Consider the following 20509-nt stretch of genomic DNA (forward strand, 5'->3'; position numbering starts at 1 on the left):
CGACAGGCCGGTGTATCAGGAGATGAGTTGTTGGGACAAGGAATAGAGACTTTATTCAGAAAGCCAGCAGACCGAGAAGGTGGGGGACTACTGTCCCAAAGAACCATCTTCCCCATGTTAGGATTCAGGCTTCTTTTATACTAAAAGCGAAGGGGGTGCGGCTGCTTGTTGAAAACTTCTTAGTGTCGGAATCCTTTGTTCTTGAAGCTGTCCATGTAGGTCTGGTCATGGTGTTCCTGTAAACCTCCAACGAGACAAACGTTATTCTCTGTTCTGCAACTTTTTATCTCTATACGAATGGAAAAGTGTTCCACCTTTAAAGATCGGACCCTTGAGAATGGGCTGTCCTGAATATTTCAGGCTATAGGCAACATTCTTAACTTGTAGCAGAAGCAATAGAATACAAAGGTTAAGGTAAAAGAAACAGATCCAAGATGGAGTCAGATTTGTTCTTCCCTATTACAGTGCCACAAGAAGTCAAGGTAAGTGTTCAGCTGTGCTGTGCCAGCCACATTCCCTTGAGAATGATGTTCTGGTGATTTGGTCTCTATATTGGAATTACAGGAGCATAGAAGAGGCCCATTTGGACCTGAGTTTAATAGGGGCAAAAGCAATCATTGCTGAAGTGGGTGCTGGCATTCTAGCAGTCCCCAGGTGAACTTGGAGAGCAGAACATACCCCAGGCCTCTCCCAAACACAGTCCTGCTATGCCTTAGCTGGCTTTAAGGAACATTAGTTCTTCGATAGCTTTTTTTTTTTTCTTGGACTTATATCTAGATTTCTGAAGAAGTTCTGATAAGCACCAGGGCATATTGGTAGCTGTTTCAGGTCTCCTGAATTGTGATGGGTAAGGACCAAGCACTGACAGAAGACTTACTAAGAGTCCAAGGTTGGTTTGGAGTGTGCTGTTTTGTGAAGAGTCAGAAAACTGTTGAAATACTGTGTGATTAAAAGGAAGCGGTAAATCAGTGAGGGGAGAAGAGAGAAGAAAAGAGGGAGAAAGTGTTAGATCCTGTCTCTCCCAGCAACACCTCCCTCACCCACTGAGTCCTTATTTCCCAAGACTGTCACGTTTGTGTACCTGAGTTACCTTCTCTTGCAGGTTACCACTGTGAGCCCTATAATAACCCTGCAGACTTCTTCCTGGACGTCATTAATGGAGACTCCTGTGCTGTGGTGTTAAACAGAGAAGACACAGACGGTGAAGGTAAGCAGAAGTGTTGAGAGCCGCTGATTATTGCCTCATTGAGTTGGCTGAAGCTTAGCAACGTGGTAGCTCACTAAAACATGGCTGTGTGAATTTACATCAACGCTGTCCTCTGATGCTGGTTGTCCCAGTTTGTTTGGCTGCTGTAACAAAAATACCATAGACTGGGTGGTTTAAACAAGAAACATTTATTTCTCACAGTTCCGGAGGCTGGAAGTCCAAGATCAAGGTGCCAGCAGATTCGGTGTCTGTTGAGGACCTGCTTCCTGGTTCATAGATGAGCGACCATATTATTGCCTCCTCATGTGGTGGGAGTGTGGAGGGAGCCCTCTGGGGCCTCTTTCATAAGGGCACTAATCCCACTCCTGAGGGGTCCACCCTCATGACCTAATCATCCCTCAAAGGCCTTGCCTTCAGATACCATCACATTGGGGATTGGGTTTCAGCATATGAAGTTTTGGGGCACACAAACATTCAATCTCATAGCATCAGTCAACACAGATTTTGTTGTCTGTGAGAGTGCTGTTTTTGATTTAATCTGTAAATGAGCATTTATAGGATGGTGTCAGTTCTAAGGGTAGTTCCCATTTTTTAAAAAGTGCCCATTGTTTACATAGTGGCCCCTTGGTATCCATGGGGGATTGGTTTCAGAACTCCCCCCCTCCCCTCCCCGCAGATAACAGAATCCAAGGGTGCTCAGGTCCCTTACAGCAGGCCCTCCCTATCCCCTGGGTTCAACATCTGTGGATACAGAGGGCCAACCGTATAGTGTTTAGAAATAAGAAACTTGACAGTTTATGCATTTGCACATTGTAAAAAGCGAAGACCAGGTTTTTTATTAGGAATTATAACTCCATATGGTGAGAAGTCTATTTTAAAAGATTTAGGGTCCAAATGTTATAATTAGGAAAAGATCAGTGAGTTTGCTGTATCCGTAAGTTTACGGAAGTAGGCCAATTTACTCTGTTTTTCTACTTTGTAAAGCAGTGACAGCTCTCATAACTTTTTATACTCAAGCTTTAGAATTAAGGTACTAGGGAAGACTCTAAGGGGTTACAGAAAAATGGACTAAATCAGCTGTTATTTTGTTAAGAACGTTTCCCTTCTTTATCCACTTTTATTCCAAAGCCAAGGAGACTGAAGAGCCTTCCAAGACAGATACTCCACTTATAGGAAAATTAACTGAGTTTTATGCCAACTCCTCCTTCTTCAAGGAAACAAAAGCTGAGTTAGAGCAACTCTCAGGGGGTCAGAAAAAGAAGAAGATTTCAGTCTACAAGGAGATCACCTATGCCACCTCCTTCTGTCATCAGCTTAGATGGATTTCCAGGCGTTCATTCAAAAACTTACTGGGTAATCCCCAGGCTTCTATAGCTCAGGTAACGTGGCAGAGTCTTCTAATTATGCTGTAAAATACTCATTTGGGGGCATTAGGTTCTGATACAATCTATTTTAGGATATGCTCACCTTCTACCCACACTTTTATGTATTTATTTATCCCCATTCCATTTGGGGTATAGAAACAAGTAAAACCCAATTAAGTTTTTACTTACAGAAGATTTCTTTTTTATTTTTATCTTTTTGTGTGTGTGTGGTACGCGGGCCTCTCACTGTTGTGGCCTCTCCCGTTGCGGAGCACAGGCTCTGGACGCGCAGGCTCAGCGGCCATGGCTCACGGGCCCAGCCGCTCCGCGGCATGTGGGATCTTCCCGGACCGGGGCACAAACCCGCGTCCCCTGCATCGGCAGGCGGACTCTCAACCACTGCGCCACCAGGGAAGCCCTTTTTCTGTTATTCTTAAGCCCTCTGTCATCCAAAATCCTCATATTCCCAGTTCATTGGTCCATCCTTTCTAAGGAAGTCAGTTTAGCCAGTTTTTTGGGGGTTGGCCGATTTTATTATCACTGAACTTCTGCCAAGTGCTAAAAGATGGCATGTTGTCGTCTCCAGTGAAACATCACTGACTTCTTACCACACACGCACCATCATTTTCATACCGCAGTACTGCCACCTCCTAAGTATTAACGCCGAGGGCCTATATCCCTCTTTGAGACATACTGCTAATTGCTCCAGACAGTTCTGTACTTGTTATTTGGCATTTCTGTCAGAACATGAACACTTCTGTGTACTTGCAATCAAGGGTACGTTTTTATCCTTTTAGAGTAGATTTGATGTCATTTGGGAACAAATTCTGTTAAGTAAGGTCAACCTGGTTATCCATCGTTCAACTGTGAGATGATATACGGCAGGTGATTCTTAGTTTGATTTATGCATTAGATTTTTTTATTTGGAAAATAAATTTCTCTTGCCTCTAAAAGTGGTTTCTTAAATGCCTTGTCCAAGTCACATACTGTCGGCCCTCAGTACCCTGGGTTCCACGCACGCTGAGGTTGGAGGAACCCATGGGTGTGGAGGACTGACTGTACAACTCCATTTTATGTAAGGGGTTGGATCATCTGTGGATTTTGATATCCACGAGGATCCTGGAGCCAGTCCCCTGCCGCTACCAAGGGATGACTCCATATGGCAGTTCTGGGCAGGGGCGATTGGAATGTGGGGCTCTTTGTAATAGTACACCAGGTTTCTGCACCTTCTGGAGCTAGGCTCTCTTCAGATGCAAACCCCGTGCCTAGTGCCTCCAAGTTGCACGTTCAGCCTACTTACCTCCTCAGTGACCTCAGTTCCACAAAAGAAATCCCAGCAATGTTCAGAGCAGTGGCAATCTTGCAGAACAGGGATAGAACCTCGCATCTCCCTGAGCATCTGCATGGGGTGGGGGGGACTCTTCTTCAGATGTGTCAATGCTGGAATGTTAGCTTAAGACAGGAGTAGGCAAACCTTTTTTCTAAAGGGTCACAGGGTAAATACTTTTGGCTCTGCAGCTCACATGGTCATTATCTCAAGTAGTCAAGTCTGCCGTTTTAACAAGAAAGCAGCCATAGATACATTTAAAAAAATGAACATGGCTGTGTTCCAATCAAACTTTATTCACGGACACTGAAATATGAATTGTATGTAAATTTCATGTGGCAAGAAATATTCTTTTTTTTTTTTCAACCATGAATAAAATGGTAAAAAACCATGCTTGCTCGTGGACTGAACGAGGCCTGGGGGCCATAGCTCGCTGACTTCCGGTTTGGGGTTTTTTTATAGTCTTGTGAGTGTGTCTTTTATTTCTCTAAGTGTTTGAATGTGGAGCTATTAAAATGTTTTATGGCTTCCTGTTGATAAATCTGGTGTGGGTAGTCTTACAGCCATACTTAGGTTTGAACGAGTCATTTACACGAGTTAGACTTTGCTTCTGGTAATGCATTTAACCAAAGGTTGTCTTTGGAAGATACTGGAATGAATGGATTATCTGTATGAGAAGATTCAATGTTCATTTAATGTGCCAAAGGTTTCCTGATCAAATCAACTTGGAAAATACTATCATATCTCTTGGAGATTCATTGTTTCTATTAGCACATTTAACATTTGGCTATGGATTAATTTTTTCACTGACAGCCATAAACATCCCTTAGAATCCACCTTGAGAAATGTTGACAAACACATTTGAAAAAAGATAGAATAACACATTTAGGAAATTTCTTTTCAAAAGAAGCCAGCTGCACAGAACTCATAGGATAGAATTTCTTTGCTCCATTAAGCAATGTTTAGTTTTCCTGTTTATTTTCTTCTCCTTAACGTAAGAAGGAAAAACATAGACGCACCTTGTAAAACCATGACAAAATTATGAGATTAATCATTTTGTCAATATGTTTGAAAAGTTTCCTTGAAAATACTTTTAGAATTTTGAAACCTTTAGGAAACATCCAAATGATAAAACTGACAGTCCGTTAACGTAAGTTACTAAGTTTGAATGTAGAAGAAACAAAGCCTGTGGAGTGTACAGTTTTAAAAGTCTGACTATTCTTATAGTTATACAGGGTGAAAGTATAGACTTTGTGTACATGTGCATGCACACATGCTGATGGGATGATTATTCTTGAAGCTTGATCTGTTGACGTGAAGTATAGTATATATATATTTTTTTTATAAATTTATTTTTATTTATTTAATTTTGGCTGCATGGGGTCTTCGCTGCTGCACGCAGGCTTTCTCTAGTTGCGGCGAGTGGGGGCTACTCTTCGACGCGGTGCGCGGGCTTCTCATTGCGGTGGCTTCTCTTGTTGCAGAGCACGGGCTCTAGGTGCACAGGCTTCGGTAGTGGCTCATGGGCTCTAGAGCGCAGGCTCACTAGTTGTGGCGCACGGGCTTAGTTGCTCCGTGGCATGTGGGATCTTTCTGGACCAGGGCTTGAACCTGTGTCCGTTGCATTGGCAGGCAGATTCTTAACCACTGCGCAACCAGGGAAGCCCAGAGTATAGTATATTTTGAAGGTAATTAAAATATGCCAGGGTAATAGATTTTCTTTTTTCAAATTTCTGACTGTCTTTTTTAGCAAGGCAATTTTTTTTTTTTTTTTTTTTTTTTTGCAGTGTGCGGGCCTCTCACTGTTGTGGCCTCTCCCGTTGTGGAGCACAGGCTCCGGACGCGCAGGCTCAGCGGCCATGGCTCACGGGCCCAGCCGCTCCGGGGCATGTGGGATCTTCCCAGACCGGGGCACGAACCCGTGTCCCCTGCATCGGCAGGCAGACTCTCAACCACTGTGCCACCAGGGAAGCCCCAGCAAGGCAATTTTTAAGGACATCTCAAATCATATTCTTTCCAGACTGGTCTTCGTGAGCTAGTCTTCACAGGTCATGATCCTGTTTTGCAGTTTTGTTTGCTTCATGCCAAAAGTGTCTTGACAAGTTACGTCAAGTCTTGATACTACCGCACTGTTGTAGTACTGAGGTGTTTTTTTGTTTTGTTTTGTTTTTAAACTTTGAAGGTTCCAAGGTACATCGTGGAGTATTTTGTTTTCTTTAGGTTATCATTTACTATGTTTTAAAATTCATTTAATTAAATTTAATTCTAAAAGTACAATAAGTAGAATTTCCTTAAATAAATTATAATGTAACCCTTAACCCTTCGCTTATAGAAGTGTTCTTAAGAGACAGTTTGTCAGTCTTAAAAACCAAAGTGATGTTTATCCAGTCTTCTTAGGAGTCATCAGACAAGAGTGAGCGGGTGAAGGTAGGTCAGAGTGGCAAAGCATTGGCAGCTTAGTCCTGCTGTTGTCCGTAGGCCCTCCGGGCTGAGGTTGCTGGAGAAGCAGTGACAGGGGGGTGGGTAGTGGATGCACTCGGGTGCCCTCAGAGAGAGCTGGCTGAATGCTTTGGTAACAGTGACAGCGCACTTTGCCAGTGCAGGCGGGGACTCTCCCGACCCCTACTTCCTTATTTTGCAAAATTACATTGTTAGAATTTTTTTCAGGTGTGCTTTAAAATTTTTGTTCATGTTTATTTATTTTTCATGTTAAGAGTAAAGATATCCTGTTTTTATTGGAGCCTCTTGAAATATCACAGCATGCACGCTCACTAGCACAAAGGTTGAGAGTTCAGGCCACAACTCTTAGCCACTCGGACATTATTTTACCCCCCAGACTATTCTGCTACACTCTATGGCATTCCCAGGCCCAGTAGCCTGAACTGGACCATGAACTGGCAGGGCCTGGTAAAGCACTGGGAGAAATCTTAGCTTTTCTACTGTGTCGCCTGTCAGTCTCCCTAGCACACAGATAAATTATTTTCATTTCAATTTAAAAAGTAGTCTAATAACATACACTGTTTTATATTTTCCCAAGGACTACTATGGCCAAGCCATTTAAAATACCTATATCAATGGAGAGTTTCATTATGTAGCCAGATATATTTTAATAATAATATGTTAAGTTTTTACCTTTAATTGAAATTCTTTTTTTTCTTTTTGAAAAGATAATTGTAACAATCGTTCTGGGACTGGTTATAGGTGCCATTTTCTACGATCTAAAGAATGATCCTGCGGGAATCCAGAACAGGTGAGTAAGTCTGGACCTTGACTTTGAGAATGTGCTGTTACTTTTCTTTCAAGCTTATGAAAATCCATTACGAATTTGAATGTGAGATAAGCAAAGGGTAAATTGAAGAGTAGGATAAGTCAGAGAATTGAAAGCTGAATGGAAGAATCAATTATTTAGTGCTAAAATATACAGAACATAAAACTTACCCTCGTAACCAATTTTCAGTGTCCAGTTCAGTGGCATTAATTACATTCACGTTATTGTTCAGCCCTCCCCACCTTCCAACTCCAGAACTTTTTCGTCTTCCCAAACTGTATCTCTGTACCCACTGAGCAGCAGTTCCCCGTTCTCCCTTTCCCCAGCCCCTGGAAATCACCATTATACTTTCTGTCTGTGATTTTAACTATTCTAAGTACCTCATGTAAGTGGAATCATGGAGTATTTGTCTTTTTGGTGACTGCCTTTATCGCCCTTAGCATAATATCTTCAAGGTTCATTCATGGTGTAGCATGTGTCAGAACTTCTTTCTTTTTAAAGACTGAATAATACTCCAACACTGGTTTGTTTCCACTTTTTGGCTGTTGTGTATGTTGCTGCTATGAACATGGATGTACCAATAAATATCTGTTTGAGTCTCTGCTTTAAATTCTTTTGGGTATATACCCAGAAGTGGAATTACTGGATCATTTGGTAATTCCATTAATTTTTTGAAGAACTGCTATCCTGTCTTCTACAGTAGCTACCTATGTTGCATGTCTACCAGTAGTGCACAGGGTTTCAGTTTCTCCCCAACCTTACCAACACTTATTTTTTCTTTTGTTTTCTTTTTAGTTTTTTTTTTTTTTTTTTTTTTGCGGTACGCGGGCCTCTCGCTGTTGTGGCCTCTCCCGTTGCGGAGCACAGGCTCCGGACGCGCAGGCCCAGCGGCCATGGCTCACGGGCCCAGCCGCTCCGCGGCATGTGGGATCTTCCCGGACCGGGGCACGAACCCGCGTCCCCTGCATCGGCAGGCGGACTCTCAACCACTGCGCCACCAGGGAAGCCCATTTTTTCGTTTTTTAATAGCTACCCTCATTAGTGAACAGTGGTATCTCATTGTGGTTTTGATTTGCATTTCCCTAACGATTATCGTATTCTTGAGCATCTTTTCACGTGCACATTGGCCATTTGTGTTTCTTCTTTGGAAGCATGTCTATTGAAGTTCTTTAACCATCTTTTAATTGGATTTTTTGAAGATTGTTGAGCTGTTAAATTCCTTATGTATTCTGGATATGAACCCCTTATCAGATATAAATTTGCAAGTATTTTCTGGCATTCTGTGTGTTGTCTTTTCATTCTGTTGGTGTGTCCTTTTTAAAAAAAATATATTTATTTATTTATTTAATTATTTATCTTGGCTGCACCGGATCTTAGTTACGGCACGTGGGATCATTTAGTTGCGGCATGTGGACTTCTTAGTTGTGGCGTGCGGCCTCCTGAGTTGTGGCATGCATGCGGGATCTAGTTCTCCCACCGGGGATTGAACCTGGGCCCTCTGCATTGGGAGCGCAGAGTCTGACCCACTGGACCACCAGGGAAGTCCATGTTGGTGTGTCCTTTGATGCACAAAAGTTTTAAAATTTGACATAGTTCAGTTTATCTGATTTTTTCTTTTGTTGGCTGTGAGTTAATTTCCTTTTAAGGTTTTGATTTGTTTGACGTGGGGTGGTGGTGGGGACTCAGTTTTTTCTGTTGTAGGGTTAGTACTTAACGTTAGTTTACCTTACCTGGTTTCGGTCATAACGTGCCCTTAAAGCTATGTTTCCTGATGAGACTTTGTAATGGACCACAACATGCTCTGAATAGAGGTGCTGAGCAGAGTGGAAGACCACAGAGTTCTTCTTGGCTTTATTTATTGAGAGCCGCCCTGGGCCTGCACTGTCCTCCGGGCTTTACATCCAGGGTCTCAGGTTACCCTCCCAGCCAAAGAAGTGGATGGTTTTATCCCCGTTTCACTATTGAGCAAAGTTGTAGTAGCTTAAGTTGAATCTGTTTTGATATCTGGAAAAGGATGATTGTTTATGAAAGGAAGAACGAGCATAAAAGTCAATTCTTCACTCGGGTAAAGTAAGATATCTCCTGTGGGGCATCAGATAGTGAGATAATTATTGGAGCTTCTTTCCAGAGTTATGTTGTTTTTCTTTTTATCTTCCCCGAGGGCTGTGTTCTTCTCTGGTTTATTTGAAACTTGCTAGTAATTGATGGTTTGTACCCTTTGTAGAGGCCATATTTTTGTGAAGCACAGAGTATATAACACAAGAATCTAGAGCCTGTGGGTCTTTTGTGTTGTGCAATGGGAAGCATTTGGAAAAAGATACTGGGGAGCCTGTCCGCAACTGGAATTTAAGACAGGAACTGGAAATCTAGTGATTAAAGCTCTTGGTAGAAGAATCCAGAGAAATTTATAAGAGTGTTAACTGTTTCTTCAAGTGTTGTCTGGAAAAATAGAGCTTTGGAGCTATTTGAATTTGTATTTTTGACTTAAGCTTACTGCCACTTTTTATCATTTGAAATTGCCCAGGAGTCCAGTGTGGTTTGGTTCTCTTTTTGTGGGAATGAATTATTCCAGGGAGATGCTCTCTTTGTTCTTTCTCTAACCTGTATAATGATGTGTGGAATATGAGCTTCTTTGACCTAACAACTACCTTACAGAGTTGTGGAGATAGCTAAACAAATAAATGTATATTAAGGGAAGAGATATTTTAAGAATATTTGCATCAATAAGCAGATATTACAGACATGAATTACCACCTTGAAAAGAACTAGAATACATTCAATTCTTTAACAATAAAATCTGTTTAGTATAAAATAAATTATCTTATGATTTAGGAGGAATTTCACTATGTACTAGTTCAAAATCTTTGTGAGCATTATTGCACTGTTAGATGTAACACTTAACAAATTGAGCTGAATTGTTGCCATGTCCTGTGTTTCTGAAATTAGCTTTTATGTTGATATTAGGCTTATTTGTGTGCAGAAAGTAGCATAGTTGCTTGCATTATAGGCCTGGCTTTTTCCCATTTATTTATCGTATAAACATTTACTTATTTATTTATTTATTTAGCTGCGTCGGGTCTTAGTTGTGGCATGCGGGATCTTTAGCTGCGGTGCACGGACTCTTCATTGTGGTGTATGGGCTTCCCTCGAGTTGTGGTGTGCAGGCTCCAGAGCACATGGGCTCAGTGGTTACAGTGCACGAGCTTCTCTTTAGTTGTGGTGCGTGGGCTCCAGGGCACGCGGGCCCAGTAGTTGCAGTGCACAGACTTAGTTGCCCTGAGACATGTGGGATCTTAGTTCCTCGACCAGGGATCGAACCCGCATCCCCTGCATTGGAAGGTGGATTCTTTTTTTTTTTTCTTTTAATAAATAAATAAAATTTTGGCTGCATTAGATCTCCGTTGCTGCACACGGGCTTTCTCTAGTTGCGGCGAGTGGGGGCTACTCTTCCTTGCGGTGCGTGGGCTTCTCATTGCGGTGGCTTCTCTTGTTGCAGAGCATGGGCTCTAGGCGCACAGGCTTCAGTAGTTGTGGCACGTGGGCTTAGGGCGCAGGCTCAGTAGTTGTGGCGCTCGGGATTAGCTGCTCTGCGCCATGTGGGATCTTGCCAGACCAGGGCTCGAACCCGTGTCCCCTGCACTGGCAGGCGGACTCTCAACCACTGCGCCACCAGGGAAGCCCAACATTTACTTTTAAAACAGCCTGTTCCTTAAGTTCTTCATTTTGGGAGGAGGGAGTGTTATAACCAATTACTGAGTGTCTGTGGACTCTTTTTTTAGAGGGTTATACACTTGGGTTTACATTTTTAAAAATTCTCCTATTTGTGTGTCATTTAAATGACGTGCTGCCTCATCTCTTTTCGTTTCAACTCACATCCTCGATGTCAATTAAATCATTAGGTTAGGAAGGAGAGCCCAACAGTGTTTCAGGACTGTGGGCATGCTTTCATGAAATTCATATTTCTGTCGAAGTGTAGATTAACTGAGTACTTTCCTTTTTAAACTTCAGTTATTTTACCGAGAGAGAAGCATTAATAGTCTTCCTTCTCTCATAGGTGCACAAATTAGTTTTTCCTTTATGAGCATTATTTTGGGGTGTTTTTTTTTTTTTTTGAGCCCGTTGGAAAGAAACCCCATTGGTTGGTGGGTGGTCAAGGAGACTATCAAGGCTGTGCTGGTGGTTGTGAGACGGATGTATACAATAAGATGTCCCTCCACAGTCTTTCATTTTGCCTCATCGCAGTTTCTTCTTTACTCGACTTTTGAAGAAGTGGCTAATAGAGGTTTTTAACCTTTGCAAGCTTTATTTGGCTCACTGTTTCTCTGTTCATACATTAGGAGCTGCAGCTGGCATTTTGTTAGTTAACATCCAGGGTGATAGTATTTTTATGACCTATGTAATTGTCAGCTAGGCTGCCATAGACTGTGCCAAAGACCCACAGACTGGGTGGCTTAAACCACAGAAATTCATTTCTCGCGGTTCTGGGAATCAGGTTGCCAGCATGGTCGGGTTCTGAAGAGGGCCCTCTTCTGATTTGCTGCCTTCTGGCTGTGTCCTTGCATGGCAGAGAGCGAGCTCTGATGTCTCTCCCTTTTCTTCTAAGGGCACTAATCCATTGCGAGGGCCCTACCCTCATGACCTTGTCTAAACCGGACCACCTCCCAAAGTCACCATCTCTAAATGCCGTCACTCTGAGGGTTAGGGCTTGGGCACAGGAATTTGGGGAGCACGCAATTCAGTCCGTAGCAAACTGGGTCATGAATTTCAAACTGTGCTATATGGAGTCCCAGGGGTATCACTGTGGAGACACAGGGGTGAGGGAGTGACCTGATGGGGCTCATGCTTCCCTCTCAGTTTCAACCAGAACAGTCGTTTGTTTAATGTGTTAAGATATCATTCGAGGGAAGAGTTTTGCAGGTAGGAAAAGGACCTAAGAATGTTTAATTGACTGCAGTGCTTTCGTTCCCTCTCTCTCATCACAGAGCCGGGGTACTCTTCTTCCTGACCACCAACCAGTGTTTCAGCAGTGTGTCAGCCGTGGAGCTCCTGGTGGTCGAGAAGAAGCTCTTTATGTGAGTAGGTCTCTGTTTCAGGAAGGGGGCTACTGGTCAAACTGGTCATATCCAGAATCAGGCCATGGCTTGGTTCTTGGGGATTACCAGTGTTCACTCAGAGGCTGGGAGGAGAGTCACGAGCACATGGGGCCTGATGCCAAGGGAAAAAGGAGTTTCGAGTTCAGGGCCTCGCCCGCAAATCCACTGCTGCAGAGAAAGCAAGGAATAAAGCGGCTGAAAAGGAAGAAGTCATGATGACTGTCACAAGGAAAGTTTGAGGGGCTTGGTAGAGAGAAGGTAGTGAGCTGAACAGTAAATTCAAGGTGAGGAGTAAAGTTGACCAAGAATGTAGACCAAGCCCTCAGTGGAAGGGAGAACGGAAGGGCCAGAGGACAGCCTTAAAATAAAGGTGGGCTGTTTTGTTTCTTGTGTTTTTCCAAGTTGGAAGAGATTTGCATGTTTACATGTTGCATAAAGGAATCATTAGAGAGGGGAAGAATGAAGATCTTGGTGGAATAGTTTGGATTTACAGGAGGAAGCTGTCAGGAAGAGGAGGGATCTAGAACTTCAGAGGGAAGAAAAGAGGATTTGAGAGCTGACAGGGGTGTGTGGTTGGCAGGCATGATCATGGAAAGAAGTGCCATTTTCTTTTTTTTATCATGATAGTGGAAGAAGTAAAAACAGATTAGTGACCCAAAGCTGCATTTGAGGCTCGGAGAATAGCAACACCACCTTTTCATAATTAGAAGCAGGGAAAAAGATAAAGCCTCTGTGACCGCTGAGATCAGCTTCTGACATGCTGGCCTTCAAGGAGAGCCACTGTCGGAAGAGAGGGAGGCGATGCAGGACCCATCCTCCTGGAGTGTGTGTTCGGAGGGCGAACTGGCCGGCATTTGGAGGGAGTTACGCAATGAGAAGAGGGGTCACTGCACAGAGCCTTGGGGGGTGATGTCCCGGGGGAGGCACACACGTGAGATGCACCTGGTGCTGACAGGGATGAAGGGTGGTGGGTTAGCCTCGAGGACGTGGAAGCTGTAGTTCTTAGATCCAGGGTGGCAGCAGAAATAGGTATAGCCAAGTGGTCTAATCTTCTGGTCTTTGCCTTCTTAAACTAACGTAGGATGTGTTCTGTGAATCTCTGTTTTTAGACATGAATATATCAGTGGATATTACAGAGTGTCATCTTACTTCTTCGGAAAACTGTTGTCTGATTTACTGCCCATGAGGATGTTACCAAGTATTATATTTACTAGCATAACGTACTTCCTGTTAGGTAAGCCGTGAAACGAAAGGTATGTGTTTTTAGTTTCGGATGTGAGGGGACTTTTTGTAGGCGTGCTTTGGTTCTCAGAACTGTAAATCAAGTCCTGAGATAAGGAAGCATCTGTTCATTATGTATGCTCTGGAATAACTGTTCTCTGAGGAGATTTTTGCAAGACTTTTTCCAAAGTAATTTTAAAACTATTTATAAAACTATATTTTATAAACAGATACTCTGTGTCATATACAAACATGGAAATAATTCCTAAAACTATTTGACACTATGTTGGAGGAGCTGGAGCTGGGATATTTATTACTTATCTATTTATATTTTTTTATATGTGTGTGTGTGTGTGTGTGTGTGTGTGTGTGTGTGTGTGTGTATGAAGCTAATGAAAGATAGTGACTTCTGGTAATACAAATATTTGTTCGATAGGTGTAGACAGATTGATTTTTTTTATGTCTTGTGTTTAGACTACACCCCAGGCTCATTGTATCAGAATTTCCATATATTTCTCACATACACACGCACCAGAAATATTTCTTTTCTGACAAAGCACTATTGATTGAGTGTAAAATTCCATTTTACAAATAAGAGGTGTGTCGTAAAGAATTAGGCATAGATCCTACATCCTCAGACTCCTAACTGGTGTTCTTATGGCTGTTCCAAAATCTTCAGATTTTTGTATGACCCACAGTATTAGCCTATTTTCGTTGACAAAGCAGTTTTATGAAACTTAATTTAACCCTGTCCTCAATCCCAGAGTTACAGGGTGATTTGTCTTGGGAGACTTGGATTATGGACACATCCCCCAGATTTTAAAACCACTGGGAAGGTGTGTAATCCTGACCTTCCCAGTATCTTCACTAATACAACAAACAGTGAGTAACGGGGTGATGTCTAGGTAAAATGAATGTGGTCTTGGCAAGTTTCCTTCTTAGAAGAGAAGGCAGTAGAATGCTGGCCAGTTGTGTTGCCTGCAGCTCTCCACCTCAGGCACTCAGAAATTGTTAATAATTACAAATAAAGAAGCATGAGTGTTACGTGGAAAAGTGCTTACGCAGTGAGCCCGTAAAAGAAAACTGCAGGACTTCCACGGTGGCGCAGTGGTTAAGAATCCACCTGCCGATGCGGGAGACACAGGTTCGATCCCTGGTCTGGGAAGATCCCACATGCCGCGGAGCAGCTAAGCCCGTGCGCCACAACTACTGAGCCCGTGCTCCGCAACAAGAGAAGCCCCCGCAATGAGAGGCCCGTGCACTGCAACCAAGAGTAGCCCCCGCTCGCCGCAACTAGAGGAAGCCTGCGTGCAGCAACGAAGATGCAACACAGCCAAAAATAAAATAAATATATTTTTTTAAAAACAGAAAACTGCATATAGCATATAGCTTCCTACAGTTATATCGGGGGGAACAGTGAAAGTGGTGACCCGGGGTGGTTGGATAGAGGATGGACTTCTTTCCATCTGATCCTAGTTTCTCAAAATACTATAGTGTTATTTGTACAATAACAATGCACCGTGACGTAGACAGTTGGATTAACCCCCTCTTTGCTCCCCAAGGATTGAAACCACAGGTGGAGGCCTTCTTCATCATGATGTTTACCCTGATGATGGTGGCGTATTCAGCCAGCTCAATGGCACTGGCCATAGCAGCAGGTCAGAGCGTGGTATCCATAGCAACGCTTCTCATGACCATCTCTTTTGTGTTTATGATGGTGAGTATGAACTGGGCTTCCCTGAGACGTAATTAGTTCCCTTTGTTCTCCCCCCGGATTCACCTATCCTGTCAAAAAAATCCTTTTGCTTTAAGGAGGCCGTATATTGAAGTATAGCTTATATTATTAGAGAACGTACCAGCTTTTTCTTCACCTTACCCAGCCTTCTTTGCTACTGTTCTAAGATAGTTGTTATGACCTTAGTTAACATGTTGTTACCGATGAGCTTTAAAAAGATGCCTCTTGGTGATATATCGTGAAAGCTTGGTCGACTGGAACTTGGAAAAACCAGAAAAATTTTGATTTTTCAAATTTAAAAAAATTGTAGAAATGACAGGCTCATTGTTTGACTTCCCTGCTGGTGTGAGAGAACTGCTGGCTTGTTTAACTGGCCGCTGAGCTGGTTTGGTTGGAGGAACTACTCTCCAAGCCAGGGAGGAACTTAGTTCCGTGAAAACAGCAGCGTGCGGCATGGGCCTATCTTGTGTCCCTCCAGTATTTTGAAAAGGAGTGTTTTAAAAATACTGAACAACTCCAGTACTAGGTCCCCTCCTTTCTGGGCTCCTGCATTCCTTTATGTCAATATATTTCTGTTTACCTTTTTCAAACAGCTATTTAATCCTAACCTCACGTGGCCCTACGTTTTTTTAAATTAATTTTTGGCTGCATTGGGTCTTTGTCGCTGTGCACAGGCTTTCTCTAGTTGCGGCGAGTGGGGGCTACTCTTCGTTGCAGTGCGTGGGCTTCTCATTGCGGTGGCTTCTCTTGTTGCGGAGCACGGGCTCCAGGTGCGGCAGGCTTCAGTAGTTGTGGCACGCGGGCTCAGTAGTTGTGGCTCGCGGGCTGCAGAGCACAGGCTCAGTAGTTGTGGTACACGGGCTTAGTTGCTCCGCGGCATGTGGGATCTTCCCGGACCAGGGCTCGAACCTGTGTCTCCTGCATTGGCAGGCTGATTCTTAACCACTGCGCCACCAGGGAAGTCCCCACAGCCCTACATTTTGCACGCACAAAGGTGATTCAGTAGGTGAAGGGAACCAGTTATCACATTTCCCCACTAACATCAAGTAAACAGGAATGTGTAGCCTATTTACTTAATCCACATGCCCTTTCTGCTAGAGTAGCAGTACCTGTCTTTAAAAGGTAGGTAATTAGCACCAACTCTTGTCAAAGTTTAATTCTTCCATTTCTGAGTTTGAAAAGTACCAACCTGAACAGTATTGAGAAAGTGATCAATTTTATGTATATTTTCTATAATGTCATCTAATAAATAAGATGTTCTTCAAATACAAAAATGTTTCATTTGATATATTAGATGCTTGGATTTGTTTTTATTTAAGGGTTTGTGTATAGAACTTTATAAACCAGTCATAAGACCGTATTTTACTCAGAGATGCTGTCTTATGTTTTGAGCACTTGGTTAAGTCAAGTTTAAAACTATGTAGTCACACCAGGAACACTGTCATTGTTATGCCCGTCCCAGCATGCCTTGTGCCAGTTAGGAGATGTTTTACGTGAACCTGTTCTCGTGTAGCCATCTCTTGCTGGAGCAGACCTTCCTGGAATTTCCATTGTAATACTGCTTTTTGGTAGCTTTAAATGAAGGTATTGACCATATTTTATGCTGTGCTTTACCATATTATGCTATGTACCAGTTCGTCTTTGGGTTATTTTAAGCATGCATTTTGAACCCAAAATTATTCCTAAAGTCACACAGAGATAGAATGCAAACCCTTGTAAATATTACTGTGTTAATGGAAATAGGGGCATGAGGTGCTCAGGATACGTTCGGGTGTGTTTATTGGTGGGAACATATAGTTGGTTGTATCATTAGAGCAGTCAGTACTTACTGACCTTCCACTGTGTGCAGTTACAGAGAAAGTAAAAGCCTCAACAATTAAAAAGCTTCCAGTTAAATAAAATGTATATTGTTATTTCTTTAGAACCCTAAACAGCCTCAGCTCTAGAGAGATACACATATACAAAGAGGATAAGGTAAGTCTTCAGAGTAGTGGAAGGGATTTCAAGGCAGAAGTGTTCACAAGGCCATCGGGGACTTAAGGAGGGTATTTGCTAGAATTCTTCATGAAATCACTCCACCAGTTCTGATTCTTGGTACTTGTTTTTTGTAGATATTTTCAGGGCTGTTGGTAAATCTCAGAACCGTTGTGCCTTGGCTCTCATGGCTTCAGTACTTCAGCATTCCTCGATATGGCTTTACGGTATGTTCTCCTTGTCTGTCGCTTTGACTGGTTCATTGTTCCCATTGCTGGGAACAACCAGAGTAAAGCCTAAGCATCTCATGTCCCCAGCCATGGGCTGTGCAAGTTTTAGGACAATGAAGGAGAGCTTCCTGTTAAGCTTTGGGTCACCTTGATAATCACCTGGGGTTTCTCCAGTCGCCCTGTTGTTTGAGGGAGGTGAAGGATGGGGAGATAACTTAGAGTAAAGGACAAAGATTACTAATTGATATAAAAAATACAGTGTTTCAGTTCATTAAAGAAATTAATGAGAGGATGGGAGCCTAGAATACATTTTTGTGTGTGTGTGTGTGTGTGGTACGCGAGCCTCTCACTTTTGTGGCCCCTCCCATTGCGGAGCACAGGCTCCGGACGCGTAGGCTCAGCGGCCATGGCTCACGGGCCCAGCCGCTCTGCGGCATGTGGGATCCTCCCGGACCAGGGCACGAACCCGTGTCCCCTGCATCGGCAGGCGGACTCTCAACCACTGCGCCACCAGGGAAGCCCTAGAATACATATTCTAACTTGAAAGGGAAATTAGAAGAAAAACAAAGACCATACCGTACAGCCACTACTGGCTTTAGAAAGCTAATCAACTCCAGAGAAAACTGTGCCTTAATATAATATAATTAAGTTTCTAATTCCCAAGAATTATAAGTGGTTTGGATGAGAACAAACCGGAACAATACAAAAGATTGTTACTATAAATTAACAATAGTCATTGAGTACCACTGTATCATTTTAATTATAGTGTTTATGGGGTTATAAAATTGGGGAGAGAAGAAGGAAAGAACTGTGGGATAATATAGCCAGAGATCTCTCCTCTTGGCTTTTGTATTAGAGCCAGAATCCCAACCCTTGGCCTCTTGATTGCCAGGAAAAATAATTTTACTTACTTTGGTGTGACAAAGACTGTGAACGTGAAGCTTGGTTTGTTTTTAGAAATAGCAACAGAGATTAAACTCAGGGGATGTGATTGTGATAATTCTTTGGAAACTTTCTGAAATTTAAAACTGTTTTCCTTGCCCTGTTCCCACTTGTGTTACAGGCTTTGCAGCATAATGAATTTTTGGGACAAAACTTCTGCCCAGGACTCAATGTAACAGCAAACAGTACCTGTAGCTATGCAACGTGAGTTTGCGTTCAGTGTCTTAATGGGTCTGCTCACTGTTGTGGTGTGATGCAGGAACACCACTGGGCTTAGAGCTGGGGAGTCCTTTCAGGGACACTGACTTCTCTGAGCCTGATGTTCTCATCTATAAAGTGGGTTGTACGCCAATGCACGTGAAAGTGCGCTACAACTCCTAGGTATTCTATTATGGTCAAAATCGTATTTCAGTTGGAGAAATGTTTCTTATGTGTTACTTGTTTGTTTGGGGCACTTTTAAAAGATCCTTCTGCAGTTTGGATTGTGGGTTTGAGTTTTTCTTTTTTAGAACATTTGAGTTTGAAATGAGCTGCTTTGATATTTGTAGCACGGCCTTAACAGTATCAGAAGTGTGCGGATTATACAAAGCGTATGGATCCATGAACTTACAATCCCTGGGAGCTCAGTCCACGGCAGTAAGAGCTGAAAGGGCAGCAGGAGTTGGGGAGAGTGAACATTTTCCTGCACAGTCCTGACTCACGCCTCTTCCTCCTGCAGTTAGGAGACAACATGAAATCAAAGTCTGCACAGGGTTCTTTTGTTTCTTTTTTTAACTGACTTGGAACACTCCCTGTTCAAGGATGTCTCCTCTAAAGAAAGAACCACATATTTCAGTAAGCAGAGAAGGAAATCCCATTTTTTGTATAATAAACAAAAATGCAGAATTTAATCAAATTAGAGGTGTTTTAAAATCAAGCAACACTTTCCTTTTCAGTGTTGGTTGTTAATGGTGTGATTTTGATACATTAATTAATGAGAGAAAAGAGAACGCTGGTAGCCTAACTCTCATGAATATTCAAGTAGAACAGAAGTCATTCTTAATAATAGGACAAATTGCTATTTAGAAGTATTGCCAGAAAACCTCTGTGAAGAGAAGCTTTCTTCATCCTGCCCACTCCCTTTTGGTCTGGGTATAACTTTTTTTTCTTTTTTAACTGCCAGATTCCAAGAGTTGCACAAAAACGGTACTAGGCGATAGTTATGCTTGTGCCGGGTATTTTTGGTACCAGGTCCTTTTCGAATCTGTGTCGGGGCTACTCCATCCTGCTCTGCTCCAGCCCCACTAAGGCTTTTTCCCTGGTTTTAGAACTCGCAGCCTGTGTTTCTTTTGTACGGCTAACCTGTGGATAATAAGTTCTCTAAAGAGCTTTGATCATCTTTGTAAGGGCCGTAGATATCATCTGCTCAAGCTGAGACTTTCCCCATCAGGTGTTTAGTGAAAAATTCCTTGATGAATGTTTCTGCCCTTTGAGGAGGGCAGCATCGTGGACTTGGAAACAAGTGAACTCGGGGAGGCTGGCAACTTGGTTCAAAGTATGAGTCTGTAAATTTCGCCAAGTTCCTTAAACTTTAGTCTCCTCACCTTTTAAATTTGGTTTGTTTTAGGGATTACCTAAACTATTATATGCAGGTCGCTTCATCGTATCTAGCAGAATCTAGCAGTAAGCACTCAATGACTGTTTTCTGTATACTTTTATGATGCATATGGCTGACCTGTGGGCCCCCGTCACATCCCAATAAAATAGAGTTATAAAGCTAAAACACACAGACACCCACCCACCCACCAAAAAACCCGCCCAAACTGTTTTCTGTTATAAATGAAGGGATGGATATTTAAGACGTGGTAACCTGTAGGCTTTTTTAAGGAACAGTGAATTTATTGAGTGAAATTTGACAGATGCTAAGAATGAAGTCATATTCTTTTTCTGTTGAATTTCAGATGTACTGGCGAAGAATTTCTGGAAAGCCAGGGCATCGATCTCTCACCTTGGGGCCTGTGGAAGAATCACGTAGCCTTGGCATGCATGATTGTTATCTTCCTTACAATTGCCTACCTGAAACTGTTATTCCTTAAAAAATTCTCCTAAATTCCTCTTTAACTTACATGATTTACCCCACATTAAAAAGGGAGCACCTTGATTTCAGTA

The 20509-nt window shown here is 42.7% G+C and overlaps 1 protein-coding gene across 5 annotated transcripts in view; it reads left to right on the plus strand.

The window, feature by feature from the left end:
- The window catches only part of ABCG2 (ATP binding cassette subfamily G member 2 (JR blood group)), a 146431-nt gene extending 125922 nt beyond the window's left edge, over positions 1-20509 (plus strand). For all 5 annotated transcript variants that reach the window (XM_024736089.1, XM_024736088.1, XM_024736091.1 and 2 more), the window contains 9 exons: positions 1103-1207; positions 2336-2586; positions 7066-7148; positions 12149-12238; positions 13369-13493; positions 15043-15197; positions 17327-17416; positions 18483-18565; positions 20302-20509. In XM_024736089.1, coding sequence (XP_024591857.1) covers positions 1103-1207; positions 2336-2586; positions 7066-7148; positions 12149-12238; positions 13369-13493; positions 15043-15197; positions 17327-17416; positions 18483-18565; positions 20302-20449 — 1130 coding nt within the window. In that variant the 3' untranslated portion in view covers positions 20450-20509. The remainder of the gene's footprint in view (positions 1-1102; positions 1208-2335; positions 2587-7065; positions 7149-12148; positions 12239-13368; positions 13494-15042; positions 15198-17326; positions 17417-18482; positions 18566-20301) is intronic.

The sequence above is a fragment of the Neophocaena asiaeorientalis genome, unplaced genomic scaffold (genome assembly GCF_003031525.2).
Source record: "Neophocaena asiaeorientalis asiaeorientalis breed wild unplaced genomic scaffold, Neophocaena_asiaeorientalis_V1.1 scaffold7, whole genome shotgun sequence".
Taxonomy (NCBI): Eukaryota; Metazoa; Chordata; class Mammalia; order Artiodactyla; family Phocoenidae; genus Neophocaena; species Neophocaena asiaeorientalis.